The 23,747-nt window shown below is 45.2% G+C and overlaps 1 protein-coding gene across 1 annotated transcript in view; it reads left to right on the forward strand.

Moving 5' to 3' along the window:
* LOC106570681 (gamma-aminobutyric acid type B receptor subunit 1) overlaps positions 1-23,747 on the forward strand; it is a 281,759-nt gene that overhangs the window by 100,539 nt on the left and 157,473 nt on the right. The window contains exons 4-6 of the mRNA XM_045695041.1: positions 7-145; positions 1,999-2,184; positions 2,585-2,602. Coding sequence (XP_045550997.1) covers positions 7-145; positions 1,999-2,184; positions 2,585-2,602 — 343 coding nt within the window. The remainder of the gene's footprint in view (positions 1-6; positions 146-1,998; positions 2,185-2,584; positions 2,603-23,747) is intronic.

Raw genomic sequence — 23,747 nt, forward strand, 5'->3', positions numbered from 1 at the left:
GTCCAGATCCGCAGTGTGCAGGTGTTACCTCTGGATTATGAGATTGAGTACATCTGCAGAGGGAACAGAGTGATCGTAGGACCCAATGTTAGGAAGTGTCTCCCCAACGGTACCTGGACTGACCTCACCCAGCGCAGCAAATGTTGTGAGTAACTCTTCTACTCTAATACACTCCATAACTGACCATATATCTATATATCTGCTTCCACGTGTGACAGACTGGGTCTCCTGTGCACCACAAGACTGTGTTAGCCCAAAGAGCTAAAGCCTAGGCATTCGCATTGGGCAGCTAACGGAAGTCAAATCAAAATCAAATCAAATTTATTTATATAGCCCTTCGTACATCAGCTGATATCTCAAAGTGCTGTACAGAAACCCAGCCTAAAACCCCAAACAGCAAGCAAAGCATGTGAAAGAAGCACGGTGGCTAGGAAAAACTCCCTAGGAAAAACTCCCTAGAAAGGCCAAAAAGTCTAGTCTAGGTCAAGGTTACTCAAAAACTCTCCATCTCTTTCTGCTTTGACCCATCTTTCTCCATCGTGCGTACTGTCTACTTTCAGCCCCTTCAAACAGGGGGATCACTCCTTTTTGAACGAGGTAAGGCCCTCTAACATCCATTCACATACTCCACTGCTATCCACCCAAGGCATGCAGCTTTTTCATGGCAACGATGTTACGTCTCTATAACCCCTGTCGACTCACCGTAACCCCCTGTCGACTCACAGTAACCCCTGTCGACTCACCGTAACCCCTGTCGACTCACCGTAACCCCTGTCGACTCACCGTAACCCCTGTCGACTCACCGTAACCCCTGTCGACTCACCGTAGCCCCCTGTCGACTCACCGTAGCCCCCTGACGACTCACCGTAGCCCCCTGTCGACTCACCGTAACCCCCTGTCGACTCACCGTAACCCCCTGTCGACTCACCGTAACCCCCGTCGACTCACCGTAACCCCCTGTCGACTCACCGTAACCCCCTGTCGACTCACCGTAACCCCCTGTCGACTCACCGTAACCCCCTGTCGACTCACCGTAACCCCCGTCGACTCACCGTAACCCCCTGTCGACTCACCGTAGCCCCCTGTCGACTCACCGTAGCCCCCTGTCGACTCACCGTAACCCCCTGTCGACTCATTGTAACCCCTGTCGACTCACCGTAACCCCTGTCGACTCACCGTAACCCCCTGTCGACTCACCGTAACCCCTGTCGACTCACCGTAGCCCCCTGTCGACTCACCGTAGCCCCCTGTCGACTCACCGTAACCCCCTGTCGACTCACCGTAACCCCCTGTCGACTCACCGTAACCCCTGTCGACTCACCGTAACCCCTGTCGACTCACCGTAACCCCTGTCGACTCATTGTAACCCCTGTCGACTCACCGTAGCCCCCTGTCGACTCACCGTAACCCCCTGTCGACTCACTGTGTTCCACTCTTTAGTTATCTTTTCTGTGTTTTTCTCTCTTTTAGAAAATTCATTGCAGGCCCACTTGCGTATTGTAGTACAGGGTGAATGATACAGTAGCGTTATGGAAGCATATTAGAACCTAAAACCTGAGGAATACATTTTCTCCTGCACCCCCAACCCCGTCAATCCTCCCTCCCTCCCTCCTTCCTTCCATCTCACCTATACCCCCTCTAACCCTGACCCCCCCTTCTCTCCCTCACCCCTCCCTTCCTCCCTTCCACCCTCTCACCCATACCCCCTCTAACCCTGACCCCCCTTCTCTCCCTCACCCCTCCCTTCCTCCCTCTCACCTATACCCCCTCTAACCCTGAGACCCCCCCTTCTCTCCCTCACCCCTCCCTTCCTCCCTCTCACCTATACCCCCTCTAACCCTGAGCCCCCCCTTCTCTCCCTCACCCCTCCCTCCCTTCCTCCCTCTCACCACCCATACCCCCCTCTAAACCTGATCCCCCCCTTCTCTCCCTCACCCCTCCCTTCCTCCCTCTCACCCATACCCTCTCTAACCCTGATCTATCCCTCCATCCCCCTAGTACTACAGTGCCCGCGGGTGTGGACGTCTCTGGAGAACGGGCGTGTATCCGAGTTGCCCCTGGGGCCCCCAGTGGAGGGGACGGTACTGCAGTACAGCTGTCTGCCAGGATTCATCCTGGTCGGCAGGAACTCAACACACTGCAACAAGCTGGGCAAGTGGGACTCTCCCAAACCCGTCTGCCACTGTGAGTAAAGATACTAAAGCGATATAGTGCTTTGATCAAAAAGTGGATCTTAGGACTCTAACTGATGTACATTTTTACCAGAACCAATTCTGGATTTGTTCTGTTAGTGTATGGCTCTGTTAGTGTATGGCTCTGTTAGTGTATGGCTCTGTTAGTGTATGGCTCTGTTAGTGTATGGCTCTGTTAGTGAATGGTTCTGTTAGTGTATGGCTCTGTTAGGTCACGGCTCTGTTAGTGTATGGCTCTGTTAGTGTATGGCTCTGTTAGTGTATGGCTCTGTTAGTGTATGGCTCTGTTTACAGTAAGATATAAAGTAGCACTATATCCACTATGTGTTGTATGTGTATAGAAACTAACACAATTCTCTGTTTCGTTCTTCCACCGTGTGTCCATTTTGAAGATGACAGACATTACACAGGTAAGACCATTTTCCAACATTTCTCCTTGTAAGATTGTATTGATTTTTAGTTAATTGCTATCCATTTAGTTTTTCCATTTTGTGCTGTGTAAGTGAGACGTTTTTTTTGTAGCCTCACGAGCCGCCTGGTCCTACGAGCCGCTGATCCCAAAATGGTTGATATCCGGGCAGCGAACCATTCATGTAAGCTTGCGTGGTTAGGAGGCTCGTGAGTCTAACATTTTTTTAGAAGCTGCCGATTTTCTATTATCTGATAAATTGATCGCTTTGTCAATCCTGCACATGATGGCAGTGTTGCAGTGGAAATAAATCTGTGTTTCACGTCACAATAACGTCATATTGTCGATTGCATGTGATCGAAGAAAAATATAGACTCTATATTTTATTTACTTACTTTATTTATCCAGGTAGTCTCATTGTTTATTTAGACTTTATTTATCCAGGTAATCTCATTGTTTATTTAGCCTTTATTTATCCAGGTAGTCTCATTGAGATTAAATCTATTTTTCAAGAGAGACTTAGTCCAACAGCAGCAGCAGGGGGACAATATTCAGACCAATATCAGACGTAACAACTTTCAGATGTAGACACACGTACATTACAATTACATACAGAAACATACAAACATCATAGGTAAACTCAATCATATGTACCACCGCTTGAAATCCTAATAACAATCACATTCCTCAGTAACGCGAGTCAATCGAACATTTAAATTCCTCCAAAGAAACAAGATCCTGAAGTTTCAAACTGACCTGCAGAGAATTCCAACACCATGGGGTTGACTGAGTAACTGAAACACTTTTTGTCAGGGGGTATTGGGGTCAGGCCATTCAAGTAAAGTCAATGAGAATGTTATGACGCCACGTAAATGTCATTCAAAGGTTATAACAAGTCCTTAGCCTAATTGACATTAGTTTACACATCTGTCCGATTGTTCGACAATAGTAAGCTTTGATTGAAGCTTGATGTTAAATAACAATCTCCCTCCTGTCATATATAAAGCCAATATGACACCAATGTCGATGAAAATGTAAAAAATCACCTTCTAGGTACACAACACACTCCCTGCATCTTCTCATGAGCCGTCCGGCCGTTACCAAGAACCAAATATCAGATTTTTAGCAGGGTTGTTAGCATTAGGAAAAGACAATCTCCTACCTAGCTCAATATCTAGACATCAGTTAAGAACGAGACTACAGCATTCATAAAGTGACCATTAGACTTGCCACCTTTCAGACTGAATACATTTGTAGGGTCAACAGTGTGCCTCATTTGCTACATTTTTGACAATGCTAACATCTTTTTTTTTTTTTGCCAAAGCTCAGAGTTCTAAGTAATATTTTTAGGTAGTCCTTATTACATTAGTGTAGTTCACTGTAACGACTCATAGTTACAATGTAATAACAAGATGTATCTGGTAGTAATTGCGATATGTAATTACAGTAGTGTACCAACGATTGCTTGTTAGAAATGGCCAGGTTTGCACTAAATGTACAACACTTATACAGTACATTACATTTCCCATCTTGAAAACCTGGTTCTCATTTTCAAGCTTCAAGCTTGCGGAAGTGCGATCCAAGTGGGAGAATAAATACACTTGTTTGTAAGAGATTTATTATGAAAAAGCAAGAGATAGCTATGGTCACAGGTAAGATCAGGAATATTGCCCGTGCGTATTGAAACAGGTCGGTATTGTAGTGAAATGGAAGAGGAAAGTATATGTAACTAGGTTAACCTTTGTTAGGTTCTAATTTTGAGTAAATAACTCACGGACACTAGAGAAGCTTAACCAAGTTTAATCCAATACCTTGAAGAAATAGAGAATGAAACTAATTTCATCCTCTGTTGCCCTTTTTACCATGATATATACGCTTGCTCTTATTCCAGAAAGCACACCAGATATACCCTGGCGTTATGTGGCTTAGCGATGAGGATAAACAGATTTTTTGTTTGTTGTCTATTGTGTATTTTACGTTTTGCGGAATCTTTAGATAAAGCCTGTAATAAAAGGAAAATGGCTACTTAGAAGCAAAATATTTGTATAATTTAATTATATGTGTCAAATGGTACGTGTGTATATAGATCGTGTAGAGGCTTGTCTCCCACATGAATCTTCTGTTTGTGCCAGACTGGGTTCAAATGCCTTCTGTTTCAGTTTTCTGTATGAAAAAAACTATGTGTTCGTAGATGAGACGAAACATCAAGACAGGAGAGAGAAAGTATGTTTTCCATGCAATTTGTTTAACTTTTTAGGGGGGATACATGAATTTAGCATAGGTAGATAGCTATCTAACTAGCATTTGCCAGCTACCTAGCCCAGTGTTGGAGCCATATGGCTCTGGGTAACTGTAGCTAGTACGCAAACGTAGCTCGCTAGCTAGCAAACGTTAACTGGGGTTTTTGTTATGTCACCAACTAGGCCAGCTAGCTAGTTACCAAAGCATATTCTACAGACTTTCCATGCAATATGTGTTGTTTGGATTAGCTAGCATGCTAACAGTTTTAGTACAGGGACACAGTCTTCGAAATTTGTGTTTGCGTGCGCCATGAAGACAAGATGCACCTGCTAAAATCGGTTTCCTATTGAACATACTTATTTCCGTAAGAAATATTATAGTATCTGAGGAATAAATAGAAACGTATTTTGACTTGTTGAAACAAAGTTTAGGTGTAGATTTTCGGATTCATTTCTCTGCATGTTGAACAAATGGATTACTCAAATCGATGGCACCAACTAAACAGACTTTTGGGGATTTATCTAACAAAATGACACTACATGTTATAGCTGGGACCCTTTGGATGACAAATCAGAGGAAGATTTTCAAAAAGTAAGTGAATATTTAATCACTATTTGTGAATTTATGAAACCTGTGCCGGTGGAAAAATATTTTGATGTGGGGCGCCGTCCTCAAACAATCGCATGGCATGCTTTCGTTGTAATAGCTACTGTAAATCGGACAGTGCAGTTAGATGAACAAGACTTTAAGCTTTCAACCGATATAACATTTACATTTAAGTCATTTAGCAGACGCTCTTATCCAGAGATATAAGACACTTGTATGTACCTAAATGTTAAAATATCCATCATTTTTATGATTATTTATTTGAATAGCTCGTCCTCCAGTTTCCCGCTAGCGGGACGCCTAGCCCTAAGAAGCTCTAGGTAGCTGGGCTCACCTATGTGTGAAGCTATCTACAATAATGATTAACCACAACAGTGGAATTTATGGTTCGGCTTCATAATAAAAATCCCCCATTGAAAGTGATGCAAACAGAGCACAGCCAGCATGTTAATGTCAATAGGAGGCGCGAGGCATACCGGAGCTCAATTTGGTCTCTGCATGCCTCCGGAAGCTCCGCAATTACGTCACACCCTCCATAGGAAGCCTCCGACCACATTTTCGGGGTCTACAGACAATAAGCAAACAGGGCTGATGGAGCGTAGCATGGTGTTGCAATGTCGGGGGGGGTTTTGGTCACAAAAGAAGCGGCTCCTTGTAATACGCTCCGTCATTCAACACAGTTTTTTCCTACCTGGAAATTGAAACCTACCTGTCATCCTTTGTGAATACTGAGGGGCAGTGTTGAAGTTCCACTCCTGTGTCTACATCACGTCTTCTCCGATATCCCTTCTGGTGGCCGTTCTGCTACTTCGCTTGTACTACTTGCAAGCTTCCTTTTTTGTGCTTTTTATTTTGAGATTTGCTAAGAACAATAATGTCTATGTCCAATTTTGGAAGAGCATCTGTGCAAGCTGGTGAGACAATATGAGAACCTTGTATTCAGACAAGCAAGCAAAAGACAACAGCTTGAGCGATATACTGTATCATGAAATTTTAACATCAATACGGATTTCAAAGAAACACGGAGAAAGATTCGGGACCAATATGTTCGCTATCTGAAAAGTGTGAAGGAGACGAAGAGTGGGGCTGCATCTGTTGTGTCCCCCACCGATTGTCAGACAACTGGATTGGCTTGGTGTTCACGTGAAACATGGTCAGGCAGACACCAATAGGCCAGATACGGTATGTACTCGTCACGCAGCAGAGTCCTTTTGTACAGTCAATGTGTGTGTGTTTGTGATCTCATGTTTAACAGACCTAGTTAGAACATGTGAAATCGGCTGTTTTCTGGATGGGAGAAATTGTGAGTGGGAAATATTCAGTGCCTGTGTTGTTATCATAGTGATTAGCAAGGCTAGTTCAAACATCTGAAAACAGACAGTGTGTTGTGTCTTAATTAGACTGAGATGTTTATGAAATCAGTTATTTTGGGTAAATATTTTAACTCAGGAGCCCATGGAGAAGTTTTAAGATTGCTTGCGTTGTATTCTGATTTATTCTGATGTATTCTAATGTATTCTGATGTATTCTGATTTATTCTAATGTATTCCGATGTATTCTGATGTACTGTAATGTATTCTGATGTATTCTAATGTATTCTGACATATTCTAATGTATTCCGATGTATTCTAATGTATTCTGATTTATTCTAATGTATTCCGATGTATTCTAATATATTCCGATGGATTCTAATGTATTCTGATGTACTCTAATGTATTCAGATTCATTCTAATGTATTCTGATGAATTCTGATTTATTTGAATGTATTCTGATTTATTCTAATGTATTCTGATGAATTCTGATTTATTCTAATGTATTCTGATTCATTCTAATGTATTCGCCATCTGCCTGTAGGTGTTGGGGGGGAGGGGTGGTGTTTTGGACAGTCCAGAGATGGAGCTGAGCACAGAGGGCCCATCTACAGGTGGTTCATTGCCCCTTGATTCATAATTTTCCGGCCATGTTCATCACCTCTCCGGCCCCTTTCCCCAAATGCCCAGGCCCTTTTCACTAACAGTCAACCCACCGTCAATCAACTTCTACCCCATCTCCCCGACCCAGCTTCAATGGCCGGAAGAGGAAGACAGATGAGGATCCTTTGGACACTGACATTATGCAGAGGGTGGATGACTTTAAGAAATGGCAGCAGGAGTTACAGAAACAGTGGCAGTGTCCAGCAAAACCTGTCTACAGTTTCATGGTAACATGGATGCTGTCTATTCCTGCTGATCGACGTCTCCCGTTTGTCTCGCCCCAAAAACTGTTATCGTGTGCTTTTCTTTTTTCTTACAGGGCATTTGGAAAGTATTCAGACCCCTTTCCTTTTTTCCACATTTTGTTACGTAACAGCCTTATTCTAAAATGGATTAAATAAAAAAACATCCTCATCTATCTACTCACAATACCCCATAATGACAAAGTGAAAATAGGTTTTTAGAAATGTTTTGTGTAACAGTGTAGCTTCCGTCCCTCTTCTCGCCCCTACCTGGGCTCGAACCAGGGACCCTCTGCACACATATCGACAACAGCCACCCTCGAAGCATCGTTACCCATCGCTCCACAAAAGCCGCGGCCCTTGCAGAGCAAAGGGGAACAACTACTTCAGGTCTCAGAGCGAGTGACGTCATCCGATTGAAACGCTATTAGCGCGCACCACCGCTAACTAACTAGCCATTTCACATCGGTTACATTTGCACATTTTTAAAACATAGAAAACAGAAATACCTTCTTTACATAAGTATTCAGACCCTTTGCTATGAGACTCGAAATTGAGCTCAGGTGCATCCTGTTTCCATTGATCATCCTTGAGTTGTTTCTACAACTTGATTGGAGTCCAACTGTGGTAAATTCAATTGATTGGACATGATTTGGAAGGGCACACACCTGTCTATATAAGGTCCCACAGTTGACAGTGCATGTCAGAGCAAAAACCAAGCCATAAGGTCGAAGGAATTGTCCGTAGAGCTCAGAGACAGGATTGTGTCGAGGAACAGATCTGGGGGAGGTTATCAAAAAATTTCTGCAGCATTGACAGTCCCCAAGTGCACAGTGGCCTCCATCATTCTTAAATTGAAGAAGTTTGGAACCTTTCTAGAGCTCGCCGCTCAGGCAAACTTAGCAATCAGGGGAGAAGGGCCTTGGTCAGGGAGGTGACCAAGAACCTGATGGTCACTCTGACAAAGCTCCAGAGTTACTCTGTGGAGATGGGAGAAACTTCCAGAAGGACAACCATCTCTGCAGCACTCCACCAATCAGACCTTTGTATTAGTGTGTCCAGACGAAAGCCACTCCTCAGTAAAAGGCACATGACAGCCCGCTTGGAGTTTGCCAAAATGCACCTAAAGGACTCTCAGACCATGAGAAACAATATTCTCTGGTCTGATGAAACCAAGATTGAACTCTTTGGCCTGAATGCCAAGCGTCACGTCTAGAGGAATCCTGGAACTATCCCTACGGTGAAGCATGGTGGTGGCAGCATCACGCTGTGGGGATGTTTTTCAGCGGCAGTGACTGGGAGACTAGTCAGGATCGAGGGAAAGATGAACGTAACAAAGTACAGAGAGATCCTTGATGAAAACCTGCTCCTGAGCTCTCATGTGCTCAGACTGGGGCTAAGGTTTACCTTTCAACAGGACATCGACACTAAGCACACAGCCAAGACAATGCATGAGTGGCTTTGGGACAAGTCTCTGAATGACCTTGAGTGGTCCAGCCGGAGCCCGGACTTGAACCCAATCGAAACATCACTGGAGAGACCTGAAAAAAGCAGTGCAGCGATTTAACAATTTAATCAATTTTAGAGTAAGGCTTTAACTTAACAAAATGTGGAAAAAGTCAAGAGGTATGAATACTTTTCCGAAGGCACTTTATGTTCCATCTCTGCGGTACAGTTGATAACCATTACTATGAACCCAAGAAGCCAACCTTACTGAAACATATACTTTATCACTCATTGGCCTATTCCTCTGTTCTGGCACAGATCTACTATTATCAGGGATCCTCTCAGAATCCCTCACCCTTGATCCACCCTCTACCTTCTTCACTGCCTCAGTGTACGACATCTAATGCACTACTTTGACACTGGCCACCTCAACCTGCCTCTCCTGCACCGGACACCTCTGATCCCCAGCAACATGGGCACTCCTACAGTTGACACACACAACTGAAACTAAATATTCCTCTGTCCCATGTCCTCCTGCACAATTCACACTCCTTTGGAAATCTCCCTCCTGCACACTGCCGCGACATGCCCGGTAAATGTGACACCTATAACACCTCAATGTATTCGGCACAAAAAAAGCTCTAACAACATAAATATCCTAATATTACTTTGTCAGGTAAAGAGTATGAATTAAAGATTAAAAAGAACAGACTGTGTCACCTCTGTTTCACCACGCTCCCCCCCAGATCTGCGTCGCACCAAACAGCAGGCGTTAAAAACACCAGAAATGTTCTACTTAAATTGTTCCACCTCCATGTTTAACGCTACCCCAGAAATCACCTTTCGTTCAATTACAATTACATGAAGTTGATGCAAAGAGTCAATATTTGCAGTGTAGACCCTTCTTTTTCAAGACCTCTGCAATCCGCCCTGGCATGCTGTCAATTCACTTCTGGGCCACATCCTGACTGATGGCAGCCCATTCTTGCATAATCAATGCATGGAGTTTGTCAGAATTTGTGTGTTTTTGTTTGTCCACCCGCCTCTTGAGGATTGACCACAAGTTCTCAATGGGATTAAGGTCTGGGGAGTTTCCTGGCCATGGACCCAAAATATCAATGTTTTGTTCCCCGAGCCACTTAGTTATCACTTTTGTCTTATGGCAAGGTGCTCCGTCGTGCTGGAAAAGGCATTGTTCGTCACCAAACTGTTCCTGGATGGTTGGGAGAAGTTGCTATCGGAAGATGTGTTGGTACCATTCTTTATTCATGGCTGTGTTCTTAGGCAAAATTGTGAGTGAGCCCACTCCCTTGGCTGAGAAGCAACCCCACACATGAATGGTCTCAGGATGCTTTACTGTTGGCATGACACAGGACTGATGGTAGCGCTCACCTTGTCTTCTCCGGACAAGCTTTTTTCCAGATGCCGCAAACAATCGGAAAGGGGATTCATCAGAGAAAATTACTTTACCCCAGTCCTCAGCAGTCCAATCCCTGTACCTTTTGCAGAATATCAGTCTGTCCCTGATGTTTTTCTTGGAGAAAAGTGGCATCTTTGCTGCCCTTCTTGGCACCAGGCTATCCTCCAAAAGGGGGAAGTACCTGCCTGCTGCCATTCCTCTGATAGCAACAGGTAGCAGCAGGCATTAGAGAGGCCCAGACCCTGGTATGATAGCAGTAGGTAGCAGCAGGCATTAGAGAGGCCCAGACCCTGGTCTGATAGAAGCAGGTAGCAGCAGGCATTAGAGAGGCCCAGACCCTGGTCTGATAGCAGCAGGCATTAGAGAGGCCCAGACCCTGGTCTGATAGCAGCAGGTAGCAACAGGCATTACAGAGGCCCAGGCCCTGGTCTGATAGCAGCAGGTAGCAACAGGCATTACAGAGGCCCAGGCCCTGGTCTGATAGCAGCAGGGAGCAGCATGCATTACAGAGGCCCAGGCCCTGGTCTGATAGCAGCTGGCATTAAAAAGGTCCAGACCCTGGTATGATATCAGCAGGCATTAGAGAGGCCCAGACCCTGGTCTGATAGCAGCAGGTAGCAGCAGGCATTAGAGAGGTCCAGACCCTGGTATGATAGAAGTAGGTAGCAGCAGGCATTAGAGAGGCCCAGAATCTGGTCTGATAGCAACAGGTAGCAGCAGGCATTACAGAGGCCCAGACCCTGGTATGATAGCAGCAGGTAGCAGAAGGCATTAGAGAGGCTCAGACTCTGGTCTGATAGCAACAGGTAGCAGCAGGCATTAGAGAGGCCCAGACTCTGGTCTGATAGCAGCAGGCATTAGAGAGGCCCAGACCCTGGTCTGATAGCAACAGGTAGCAGCAGGCATTAGAGAGGCCCAGACCCTGGTCTGATAGCAGCAGGCATTAGAGAGGCCCAGACCCTGGTCTGATAGGAGCAGGCATTAGAGAGGCCCAGGACCTGGTCTGATAGCAACAGGCATTAAAGAGGCCCAGAGCTTCGTCTGATAGCAGCAGGCATTAGAAAGGCCTAGACTCTGGTCTGATAGCAACAGGTAGCAGCAGGCATTACAGAGGCCCAGACCCTCGTCTGATAGCAACAGGCATTACAGAGGTCCAGACCCTGGTAGTGATAGCAGTAGGTAGCAGCAGGCATTAGAGAGGCCCAGACCCTGGTCTGATAGAAGCAGGAGCAGGCATTAGAGAGGCCCAGACTCTGGCCCAGACTCGTGCTGTCTTCCCTGTGGCTCAGTTGGTAGAGCGTGGTGTGTGCAACATCAGGGTTGTGGGTTTGATTCCCATGGGGGGCCAGTACAAAAAAAACAATAATAATAAAAATTTAAAAAATGCTTGAAATGAAAATGAAATGTATGTATTCACTACTGTAAGTCGCTCTGGATAAGAGTGTCTGCTAAATGACTAAAATGTAAGTGTAAAATGTAATTCCTGAGCAAGCTCTGTACTGATGGTGCCCCGATCCTGGAGCTGAATCAACTTTAGGAGACTGTCCTGGCGCTTGCTGGACTTTCTTGGGTGCCCTGAAGCCTTCTTCACAACAATTGAACCGCTCTCCTTGAAGTTCTTGATGATCCGATAAATGGTTGATTTAGGTGCAGTCTTACTGGCAGCAATATCCTTGCCTGTGAAGCCCTTTTTGTGCAAAGCAATGAAGTCGGCATGTGTTTCCTTGCAGGTAACCATGTTTGACAGAGGAAGAGCAATGATTCCAAGCACCACCCTCCTTTTGAAGTTTCCAGTCTGTTATTCGAACTCAATCAGCATGACAGAGTGATCTCCAGCCTTGTCCTCATCAACACTCACACCTGTGTTAACGAGAGAATCACTGACATGATGTCAGCTGGTCCTTTTGTGGCAGGGCTGAAATGCAGTGGAAATGTTTTTTGGGGATTCAGTTAATTTGCATGGCAAAGGGGGACTGCAATTAATTTCAATTCATCTGATCACTCTTCATAACATTCTGGAGTATATGCAAATTGCCATCATACAAACTGAGGCAGCAGACTTTGTGAAAATTAATATTTGTGTCATTCTCAAAACTTTTCGCCACGACTGTATTTAGGCACTTCTGCAGATCTGTGAAAGAGTGCGATTGACTTAATACTGGTTTTTGATAAATCTAAAATATTGCAGAGTGGTGTAATAGTCTATGGAAGCAGTGATCATTTTATTACATTTCCACAAGGAGGGTTTTTAAAGATATATTCAAGTATCACAAAACGGTTAGAATTCGATGACTCAAAAAATACTTTTTTGAAAACGTTTAGGGAGCAAGTGGGTAAAATGTACAGGTCACCTTTGCTGGATAGTGTTCGGGTAGACTGTGTCTGGGAAGCCTTTAAATGTAGATTCCTTGATGTGATGATGGCTCCCATTAGAGGGGTCAGAGTAAAGCAGAGATCTAGCTCTTGGTTTAATCATGAGATTCTAGAATCGATTCAAGCAAGGATTAAGAAATTGAAGAACTCTCAAGAGCAGCCTGATTTTTCTCCTATATAAACATCACAGAAATGAAGCACAGAGCAGGATAAATGAAGCGAAAAATGGGTTACTTTGCTGATGAAAAGAAATGACCCTAAAAAGCTTTAGAAATAATTTAAGGAACTAGGCTGTACCTGGTTTGGGGGCTTATCCAAGCTTCTGAAGGGGAAGCTCCAGATAGCCCAGAATAAGTACTACCAAAACCAAACAGTATTGGACTGAACATCAGGGGTGAGATGGTATATGAAAAAGCAAATCAATTGTATTTTTCTTCTGTTAGCAAGCTGCCCACCAGTTCTAGTTTGTATGGAAACGACCAAGTCAAAAAGTATTATGCAGAGTTAGTGGTTCAGCCAAACTCCTTTTCTTTTGCAAAGGTAGCAACAGCCAAAGGTAGCAACAGCCAAAGGTAGCAACAGCCAAAGTAGAAACTGTCAAAGTAGCCAGTATGCTTGCAGAGCTTAAATGCTCCAAAGCCACATGCCTGGATAATATTACTGGATAGTATTCTTAGAGATTCTGCTGAGCAAATTGTCACTTGTATTACGCATAATCATTCATCTCTCTCTTGAACGAGGCATCTTTACCAGGGACATGAAACAAGCTAAAGTTATACCTCTGTGTAAGAAGGGGATAAAGTCTGACCCTGGGAATTATAGGCCTGTATCTATTCTCAGTTTAACATCAAAGAACCTGGAGAGAGTTGTACATTTAGCAAATGTATGAATATGTCACAAAACAAAGTCCGATGTATGATTTTCAGTTGGGGTTTAGAAAAACATACTCCATTGATTCATGTCTATTTTACTTGACTGACTTCATCAGGAAAGAGATTGATGAGGGAAATCTGTGTGGAATGGTCCTGCTTCACCTACAGAAGGCCTTTGATACAGTTAACCACTGTCTCCTAATCTCCAAACTGGAGGCTCAGGGGTTAATAAGCAGTATCCCTCTAGGCTGGGTAAAGTCCTACTTGTCAGGTAGGGAGCAAGTGGTAGAGGTTAATGGTTCACTGTCTCAGGCAAAACCAATAAATTGTGGCGTTCCGCAGGGGAGAGTGCTTGGACCTCTACTTTTTTTACTTTATATTAACGATATGAAAGATGCTTGTTCTTGCTGTATTTTATGCGGATGACTCTACACTTCTGGTGTCTCATTAAAGTAAAACTATGTTGGAGCGCATACTTAGCACAGAGCTTATTAACATTAACAAATGGCTTGGAGATAATAAGCTATTACTGGACTTAGGTCAAACTGAGTAGGTCCTCTACAATCAGAGTGGAGTTAGGGGGTGAGGTGCTCACTACCCCTGTTAGCTACCTGGGATGCATCCTTGATGGAAGCTTGGGGGGTGTGAGCATGTTCACTAGTGCTAGGGAAGGAATGTAAGGACCAAGTTTTTGGATAGAAAGTCCAAGCTGCTTGATAAGCACTTCATGAGAGTGCTATCCACTGCCCTCATTCAATGCCATTTTGAGTACGCTAGTACTTCCTGGTTTGGGGGCTTATCCAAACTTCTGAAGGGGAAGCTCCAGATAGCCCAGAATAAATTGATCAGGGTAGCATTGAGTCCACATACTCACATAGGCAGGAGCTGCTTTCAGGAACTCAACTGACTGGCTGTTGAGGCTAGGGTGTCCCAGATTAGACTGGGTTTGATTTACAGGAGTATTTATGGTTCTACGCCCAGATATCTAACTGATTTACTTCCCCCATGTTAGGGATGCACACAATCACAGCACCAGATCAGGTGTTGCTGATGTGTGCTTATACATGTTCAGGAGTAATGCTGGGAAAGGTACTTGTATACTGGAGCCTAAAAATGTTGTCCTCTCTGGGCAGCTTTAAAAATGAAGTTAAAAAAACTGTTTGATGTCTTCTGTGCCCATTTGAATGTCCCTTTCGATTAGATAGATGTTCTTCTTTGATTTTATGTTTTATTATCTCGCTGTCATCCTGTGTTCAACCTTGTTGGATCTTGCCTAGCCATTTTGTCTCAATGGAAATACGTCCCGGAATTTATTGTGTGTTGTCCTCGATGATGTGCATTTTAAAGTTTGTGTGCTTGTTTTTTTTTTTTTAAATGGTCGAATTAATAAACTAAACATGCAAAGTGATTGCTTTTGATAAAAAAAAGGCTTTATCTGCCTTCCCAACTAATTAGAAACTTCAAACATTTATTTTCATGGAAAAGATGTTTCATGTTTCTGGACGATACACCATGCTGCCTTGTTGACAACATGACCGAGCAGCGCAGATTACTGTTCATTTGAGAAGGGTGCTCCTCCCTCCCCGCTGTTCATTTGAGAAGGGTGCTCCTCCCTCCCCGCTGTTCATTTGAGAAGGGCGCTCCTCCCTTCCCGCTGTTCATTTGAGAAGGGCGCTCCTCCCTCCCCGCTGTTCATTTGAGAAGGGCGCTCCTCCCTCCCCGCTGTTCATTTGAGAAGAGCGCTCCTCCCTCCCCGCTGTTCATTTGAGAAGGGCACTCCTCCCTCCCCGCTGTTCATTTGAGAAGGGCGCTTCTCCCTCCCCGCTGTTCATTTGAGAAGGGCGCTCCTCCCTCCCCGCTGTTCATTTGAGAAGGGCGCTCCTCGCTCCCCGCTGTTCATTTGAGAAGGGCGCTCCTCCCTCCCTACTTTTGCGTAACATAAATCCTCCAATAATTGTGATTGTATTATTGGGAGTCTTTCGCTCCTGCCTGCTGTGAACTGGACTCCTACTTACTAGCTATGTAGCTAGGTAGCTAGTACAGTGTTGCTCTCGCCTGCTGTGAACTGGACTCCTACTTACTAGCTAGGTAGCTAGATAGCTAGCACAGTGTCGCTCTCACCTGCTGTCTATTTATTTTTTGTATTTTCACCCCATTTTTCTCCCCAATTTCGTGGTATCCAATTGGTGGTAAAGTCTTGTCTCGTCGCTGCAACTCCCGTACGGACTCGGGAGAGGCAAAGGTCGAGAGCCATGCGTGCTCCAAAACACAACCCAACCAAGCCTTGCTTCTTGACACAATGCCCATCCAACCCGGAAGCCAGCCGCATCTATGTGTCGGAGGAAACACCGTACACCTGGCGACTGTGTCAGCGTGCACTGCGCCCGGCCCGCCACAGGAGTCACTAGTGCGCGATGAGACATGGATATCCCTGCCGGCCAAACCCTCCCCTAACCCGGATGACACTGTTGTGCGCCGCCCCATGGGCCTCCCGGTCGTGGCCGGCTGCGATAGAGCCTGGACTCGAACCCAGAATCTCTAGTGGCACAGCGATGCAGTGCCTTAGACCACTGCGCCACTCGGGAGGCCTCTCGCCTGCTGTGTACTGGACTCCTACTTACTAGCTAGGTAGCTAGATAGCTAGCACAGTGTCACTCCCGCCTGCTGTGTACTGGACTCCTACTTGCTAGCTAGGTAGCTAGATAGCTAGCACAGTGTCACTCCCGCCTGCTGTGTACTGGACTCCTACTTGCTAGCTAGGTAGCTAGATAGCTAGCATAGTGTCACTCCCGCCTGCTGTGTACTGGACACCTATTTGCTAGCTAGGTAGCTAGGTAGCTAGCACAGTGTCACTCTCGCCTGCTTTGTACTGGACTCCTACTTGCTAGCTAGGTAGCTAGATAGCTAGCATAGTGTCACTCGCCTGCTGTGAACTGGACTCCTACTTACTAGCTAGGTAGCTAGATAGCTAGCACAGTGTCACTCTCGCCTGCTTTGTACTGGACTCCTACTTGCTAGCTAGGTAGCTAGATAGCTAGCACAGTGTCACTCCCGCCTGCTGTGTACTGGACACCTATTTGCTAGCTAGGTAGCTAGCACAGTGTCACTCTCGCCTGCTGTGTACTGGACTCCTACTTGCTAGCTAGGTAGCTAGATAGCTAGCACAGTGTCACTCTCACCTGCTGTGTACTGGACTCCTACTTGCTACATAGGTAGCTAGCTAACTAGCACAGTGTCACTCCCGCCTGCTGTGAACTGGAATCTTACTTGCTTGCTAGATAGCTAGCATAGTGTCACCTCCACCTCCCGTGTCTCGGAGTCCTCCAGAGAATTAGCTAGCTAGCACACAGTGTCCTTCACGCCCGCCTGCCGAACACCTGCCCTTGCCTTCGTTAACAGAACTGTGGGAAAATAGACAGGTGGAGGTGAAGGACTACAACCATTGTTGCGCTCGCTTCTTCTTCTGTGGAGTTTATCTGCAGTTGGCATCCAATGTTATGGTACCTACTGTACTGGAGCACCCCCACCTCCCGCCTGTCCTAGCTTAAAAATGTACCAATAGAAGTATAAAGAGGGGTTCCTGAATGATAAACGCGAATCCAACCATCACCCCTGGTGAGACAAAACCGCAACTCGTCAGTGAAGAGCACTTTTTGCCAGTCCTGTCTGGTCCAGCGACGGTGGGTTTGTGCTCATAGGTGATGTTGTTGACGGTGATGTCTGGTGAGGACCTGCCTTACAACAGGCCTACAAGCCCTCAGTCCAGCCTCTTGCGGTCAGTCTGAGCACTGATGGAGGGATTGTGCGTTCCTGGTGTAACTCAGGCAGTTGTTGCCATCCTGTACCTGTCCCGCAGGTGTGATGTTCGGATGTACCGATCCTGTGCAGGTGTTGTTACACGTGGTCTGCCACTGCGAGGACGATCAGCTGTCCGTCCTTTCTCCCTGTAGCGCTGTCTTAGGTGTCTCACAGTACGAACATTGTAATTTATTTCCCTGGCCACATCTGCAGTCCTCATGCCTCCTTGCAGCATGCCTAAGGCATGTTCACGCAGATGAGCAGGGACCCCGGGCATCTTTCTTTTGATGTTTTTCAGAGTCAGTCGAAAGGACCTGTTTAGTGTCCTAAGTTTTCATAACTGTGACCTTAATTGCCTACCGTCTGTAAGCTGTTAGTGTTTTAACGACCGTTCCACAAGTGCATGTTCATTTAATTGTTTATGGTTCATTGAACAAGCATGGGAAACGGTGTTTAAACCCTTTACAATGAAGCTCTGTGAAGTTATTTGGATTTTTACAAATTATCTTTGAAAGACAGGGTCCTGAAAAAGGGATGTTTATTTATTTATTTTTTATTACCATTCACATACTGTTAACACTCATTAAATGTACATCAACCCTCCTTATTAATGTTTTCGTCACTGCCACCCATCGTAAGGTTATGAAAATAAAAGAAACCAAACCATGATTATTCTCTCCTTACTAGAAGACAATGTTTTCATTGTAGTCTACCCTAACAATATTACTCTATAGTTTTTAATACCAACCTCTGCTGGATATTCCCTTTCTGCTTCACACTACTACTTTACACTACTACTACACTAATACTTTAAACCTCTATTATTATAATGTAACATGCACATTCAGAAAATATTCAGACTCCTTGACTTTTTCCACATTTGGTTATGCTACAACCTTATTCGAAAATGTATTAAGTAAATAAAAAATCCTCATCAATCTACACACAATACCCCATAAGGACAAAGTGAAAACAGGCTTTTATAAAGTTAAGCAAATGTATTAAACATAAAAAACAGAAATACCTTATTTACATAAGTATTCAGACCCTTTGCTATGAGACTTGAAATTGGGCTGTTTCCATTGATCATCCTTGAGATGTTTTTATAACTTGATTGGAGTCCACCTGTTGTAAATTGAATTGGACATGATTTGGAAAGGCACACACCTGTCTATATAAGGTCCCACAGTTGACAGGGCATGTCAGAGCATAAACCAAGCCATGAGGTCGAAGGAATTGTCCGTAGAGCTCGGAGACAGGATTTTGTCGAGGCACAGATCTGAGATCTGGGGAAGGGTACCAAAAAATGTCTGCAGCACTGAAGGTCCCCAATAACACAGTGGTATCCATCATTCTTAAATGGAAGAAGTTTGGAACCACCAAGACTCTTTCCAGAGCTGGCCGCCCGGCCAAACTATACCAATCTGGGGTGAAGGGCCTTGGTCAGGGAGGGGACCAAGAACCCAATGGTCACTCTGACAGAGCTCCAGAGTTCCTCTGCAGCACTGCACCAATCAGGCCTTCATAGTAGAGTGGCCAGACGAAAGCCACTCCTAAAAGGCACATGACAGCCCGCTTGGAGTTTGCCAAAATGCACCTAAAGGACTCTCAGACCATGAGAAACAAGATTCTCTGGTCTGATGAAACCAAGTTTGAACTCTTTGGCCTGCATGCCAAGCTTCACGTCTGGAGGGAACCAGGCACCGCTCATCACCTGGCCAATACCATCCCTACGGTGAAGCATGGTGGTGGCAGCATCATGCTGAGGGGATGTTTTTCAGTGGCAGGAACTGGGAGACTATTCAGGACACAATGCAGATAGCCTGGTTAGCCAATGTGCGGGAGCACTGGTTGGTCAGGCCAATTGAGGTAGTATGTACATGAATGTATAGTTAAAGTGACTGCATATATGATAAACAGAGTAGCAGCAGCGTAAAAGAGGGGTTGGGGGGGCACACAATGCAGATAGTCTGGGTAGCCATTTGATTACCTGTTCAGGAGTCTTATGGTTTAGGGGTAAAAACTGTTGAGAAGCCTTTTTGTCCTAGACCTGGCACTGCGGTACCGCTTGCCATGCGGTAGTAGAGAGAACAGTCTATGACTAGGGTGGCTGGGGTCTTTGACAATTTTTAGGGCCTTCCTCTGACACCGCCTGTTGTAGAGGTCCTGGATGGCAGGCAGCTTAGCCCCAGTGATGTACTGGGCCGTACGCACTACCCTCTGTAGTGCCTTGCGGTCAGAGGCCGAGCAATTGCCATACCAGGCAGAGATGCAACCAGTCAGGATGCTCTTCGATGTTGCAGCTGTAGAACCTTTTGAGGATCTCAGGACCCATGCCAAATCTTTTTAATTTACTGAGGGGGAATAGGCTTTGATGTGCCCTTTTCAAGACTGTCTTGGTGTGTTTGGACCATTCTAGTTTGTTGTTGATGTGGACACCAAGGAACTTAAAGCTCTCAGCCTGCTCCACTACAGCCCCGTCGATGAGAATGGGGGTGTGCTCGGTCCTCCTTTTCCTGTAGTCCACAATCATCTCCTTAGTCTTGGTTACGTTGAGGGATAGGTTGTTATTCTGGCACCACCCAGCCAGGTGTCTGACTTCCTCCCTATAGGCTGTCTCGTCATTGTCGGTGATCAGGCCTACCACTGTTGTGTCGTCTGCAAACTTAATGATGGTGTTGGAGTCGTGCCTGGCCATGCAGTCGTGGGTGAACAGGGAGTACTGTCTTCCCTGTGGCTCAGTTGATAGAGCATGGTGTTTGCAACGCCAGCATGGTGTGTGCAACGCCAGGGTTGTGGGTTGATTGATTGATTCCCACGGGGGGCCCGTACAAAAAAAAAAAAAAAAAGGATGAAATGTATGCATTCACTACTGTAAGTCGCTCTGGATAAGAGCGTCTGCTAAATTACTAAAATGTAAATGTAAAATGAGTACAGGAGGGGACTGAGCCTGGGGAGCTCCAGTTTTGAGGATCAGCGTGGCAGATGTGTTGCTACCTACCCTCACCACCTGGGGGCGGCCCGTCAGGAAGTCCAGGATCCAGTTGCAGAGGGAGGTGTTTAGTCCCAGGATCCACCTGCAAGTTGGTCAGCACATGCCCAGAGCACGCGTCCTAGTAATCCGTCTGGCCCCGCAGCCTTGTGTATGTAACCACTTGCACTTAGTGGATGGGAACATTGTCATCATATGGGTGCATTGCCATGGTAGCCGAAATATTGGCCAAAATAACGGCCTGCTCAGCATTTTTATGCATGACCCTAAGTATGACGGGATTTTAACTGCTTAATTAACTCAGGAAACACACCTGTGTGGAAGCACCTGCTTTTAATATACTTTTGCATTCCTCATTCACTCAAGTGTTTCCATTATTTGGGCAGTTACCTGTAGATTCTAATGTTTTCTATGTTGAACTTAGAGGTCTTTAAACTCCTAACAGACTTTTAGCCTCAGCCTCAGCCACTGCAACATAAAACAAAAATCTCCCCATATGCATGCTCCACCATAGGCGATGGATAGGAGGGACAGACAATGCATTGACTGGCTCTGGAAGGATTTAGAGGTTGCACCTTCGTTTTGTCGTAACAGAAAGCTGGAGACATTAATGTCTATGTAAGTGTAATGGCCATGTTCCCACAGCCTCGACCTTGACAGAAGTCACAGTGAGATAGTGTGACCTGCGGTAGTATTCTTGTGCCATCCACTCAGGGGCAGTGTTGGATAAATAGTCTTCTGATGGTCATAGTACAACACTGGCTGCATCCCAAATCCCTTCTCCTGAAGTGTGTACTACTTCCCACAAAATCTAAAAGCATTGGATTGGTGGAGGCATGGGCTAGTGAGAGTTTCCATCATATTCCTTATACCAGTCATTTCCTTCTAAATCAGTGAAGGGAAGTGAACATTTTGGGAGGAAGGAGCGATAATGGAACATACTGTAGCCATAGTGAAACACTGGGTGGCAGTATGACATCAGGAACACCGTTATTTAACTAGGCAAGTCAGTGAAGAACAAATTATTATTTACAATGATGCCTACACCGAGGGAGGGAGGGAGGGAGAGAGGGAGAGAGAGAGAGAGAGATCTTTATTCTTTTGGAACTTCTGTGAGTGTAATGTTCATTATCTACTTCACTTGCATTGGCAATATTAACATATGTTTCCCATGCCAATAAAGCCCCTTGAATTGAGAGAGAGAAACTGTGTGAGAGAGATACAGTGAGAGAGAGAACAGTGAGAGAGAGAACAGTGAGAGAGAGAAGCAGTGAGAGAGAGAGAAGCAGTGAGAGAGAGAGACACAGTGAGAGAGAGAGAAGCAGTGAGAGAGAGAAGCAGTGAGAGAGAGAGACACAGTGAGAGAGAGAGAAGCAGTGAGAGAGAGAGAAGCAGTGAGAGAGAGAGACACAGTGAGAGAGAGAACAGAGAGAGAGAGAGAGAGAGAGAGAGAGAGAAGCAGTGAGAGAGAGAGACACAGTGAGAGAGAGAACAGAGAGAGAGAGAGAGAAGCAGTGAGAGAGAGTGTTGAATGTGTTGGTTATTTTGACCCTTGGTTATTGTTGTTACTATTGTCCCGTTGACAATATTTGATTCTCATTTTTATTTATTTTTATATTGTAAATATCCAAAATAAGCTTTGGCAATATGTATATTGTTACGTCATGCCAATAAAGCGGATTGAATTGAATTGAATTGAGAGAGAGAGAGAGAAGCAGTGAGAGAGAGAGAGAGAGAGAGAAGCAGTGAGAGAGAGAGAGAGAGAGAGAGAACAGTGAGAGAGAGAGAGAAGCAGTGAGAGAGAGAGAGAGAAGCAGTGAGAGAGAGAGAGAAGCAGTGAGAGAGAGAGAAGCAGTGAGAGAGAGAGAGAAGCAGTGAGAGAGAGAGAAACAGTGAGAGAGAGAGAGAGAGAGAGAGAGAGAGAGAGAGAGAGAGAGAGAGAGAAGCAGTGAGAGAGAGAGAGAGAGAAGCAGTGAGAGAGAGAGACACTGAGATCGTTACAACACTGTATATATACATAATATGACATTTCAAATGTCTTTATTCTTTTGGAACTTTTGTGAGTGTAATGCTTACTGTTCATTTGTAATGTCTATTTCACTTGTGTTTATTATCTACAGTGAGAGAGAGAGAGAGAGAGAGAGAGAGAGAGAGTCAAGCAGTGAGAGAGAGAGAGAGAGAGAGAGAGTCAAGCAGTGAGAGAGAGAGAGAGAGCAGAGAGAGAGAGAGAGAGAGAGAGAGAGAGAGAGAGAGAGAAACTGAGAGAGAGTCAAGCAGTGAGAGAGAGAGAGAGAGAGAAACTGAGAGAGAGTCAAGCAGTGAGAGAGAGAGAGAGAGAGAGAGAGAGAGAGAGAGAGAGAGAGAGAGAAACTGAGAGAGAGTCAAGCAGTGAGAGAGAGAGAAACTGAGAGAGAGAAACTGAGAGAGAGTCAAGCAGTGAGAGAGAGAGAAACTGAGAGAGAGAAACTGAGAGAGAGTCAAGCAGTGGAGAGAGAGAAACAGTGAGAGGGGGAACAATGAGAGAGAAGACAGCGATTGGGGATTGAGGGAGATGGAGAGAGATTAATGTCCTCCATCTATTTAGTAAAATGTCAGAGTGTGGCTGTTTTGACCCAAAGAGAGAGAATGTTCTTTGCCTTTCCATTACATTTTATCCAAGCCCACCTGAGCACTGCTCTGCTTTCTGCCTGGCTGGCTGGCTCAGGGGACATTGTGACCTGTCTTTTCTACCACTTGAACAGCCCTAATAGCAGAAAAAGAGTTTGTTGCAAGCCAAATAGAGGTGTAATATGTAGCAGAAACAGAGTTTGCAGCAAGGGAAATAGAGGCATAACATGTAGCAGAAACAGAGTTTGTTGCAAGCCAAATAGAGGCATAATATGTAGCAGAAACAGAGTTTGCAGCAAGGGAAATAGAGGCATAATATGTAGCAGAAACAGAGTTTGCAGCAAGGGAAATAGAGGCATAATATGTAGCAGAAACAGAGTTTGCAGCAAGGGAAATAGAGGCATAATATGTAGCAGAAACAGAGTTTGTTGCAAGCCAAATAGAGGCATAACATGTAGCAGAAACAGAGTTTGCAGCAAGCCAAATAGAGATGTAATATTTAGCTGTCACGCCCTGACCTTAGATTGCCCTTTATTTTCTCTTTTTTGGGTTAGGTCAGGGTGTGATGTGGTGTGG

Source organism: Salmo salar, chromosome ssa14 (genome assembly GCF_905237065.1).
Source record: "Salmo salar chromosome ssa14, Ssal_v3.1, whole genome shotgun sequence".
NCBI classification, from domain to species: Eukaryota; Metazoa; Chordata; class Actinopteri; order Salmoniformes; family Salmonidae; genus Salmo; species Salmo salar.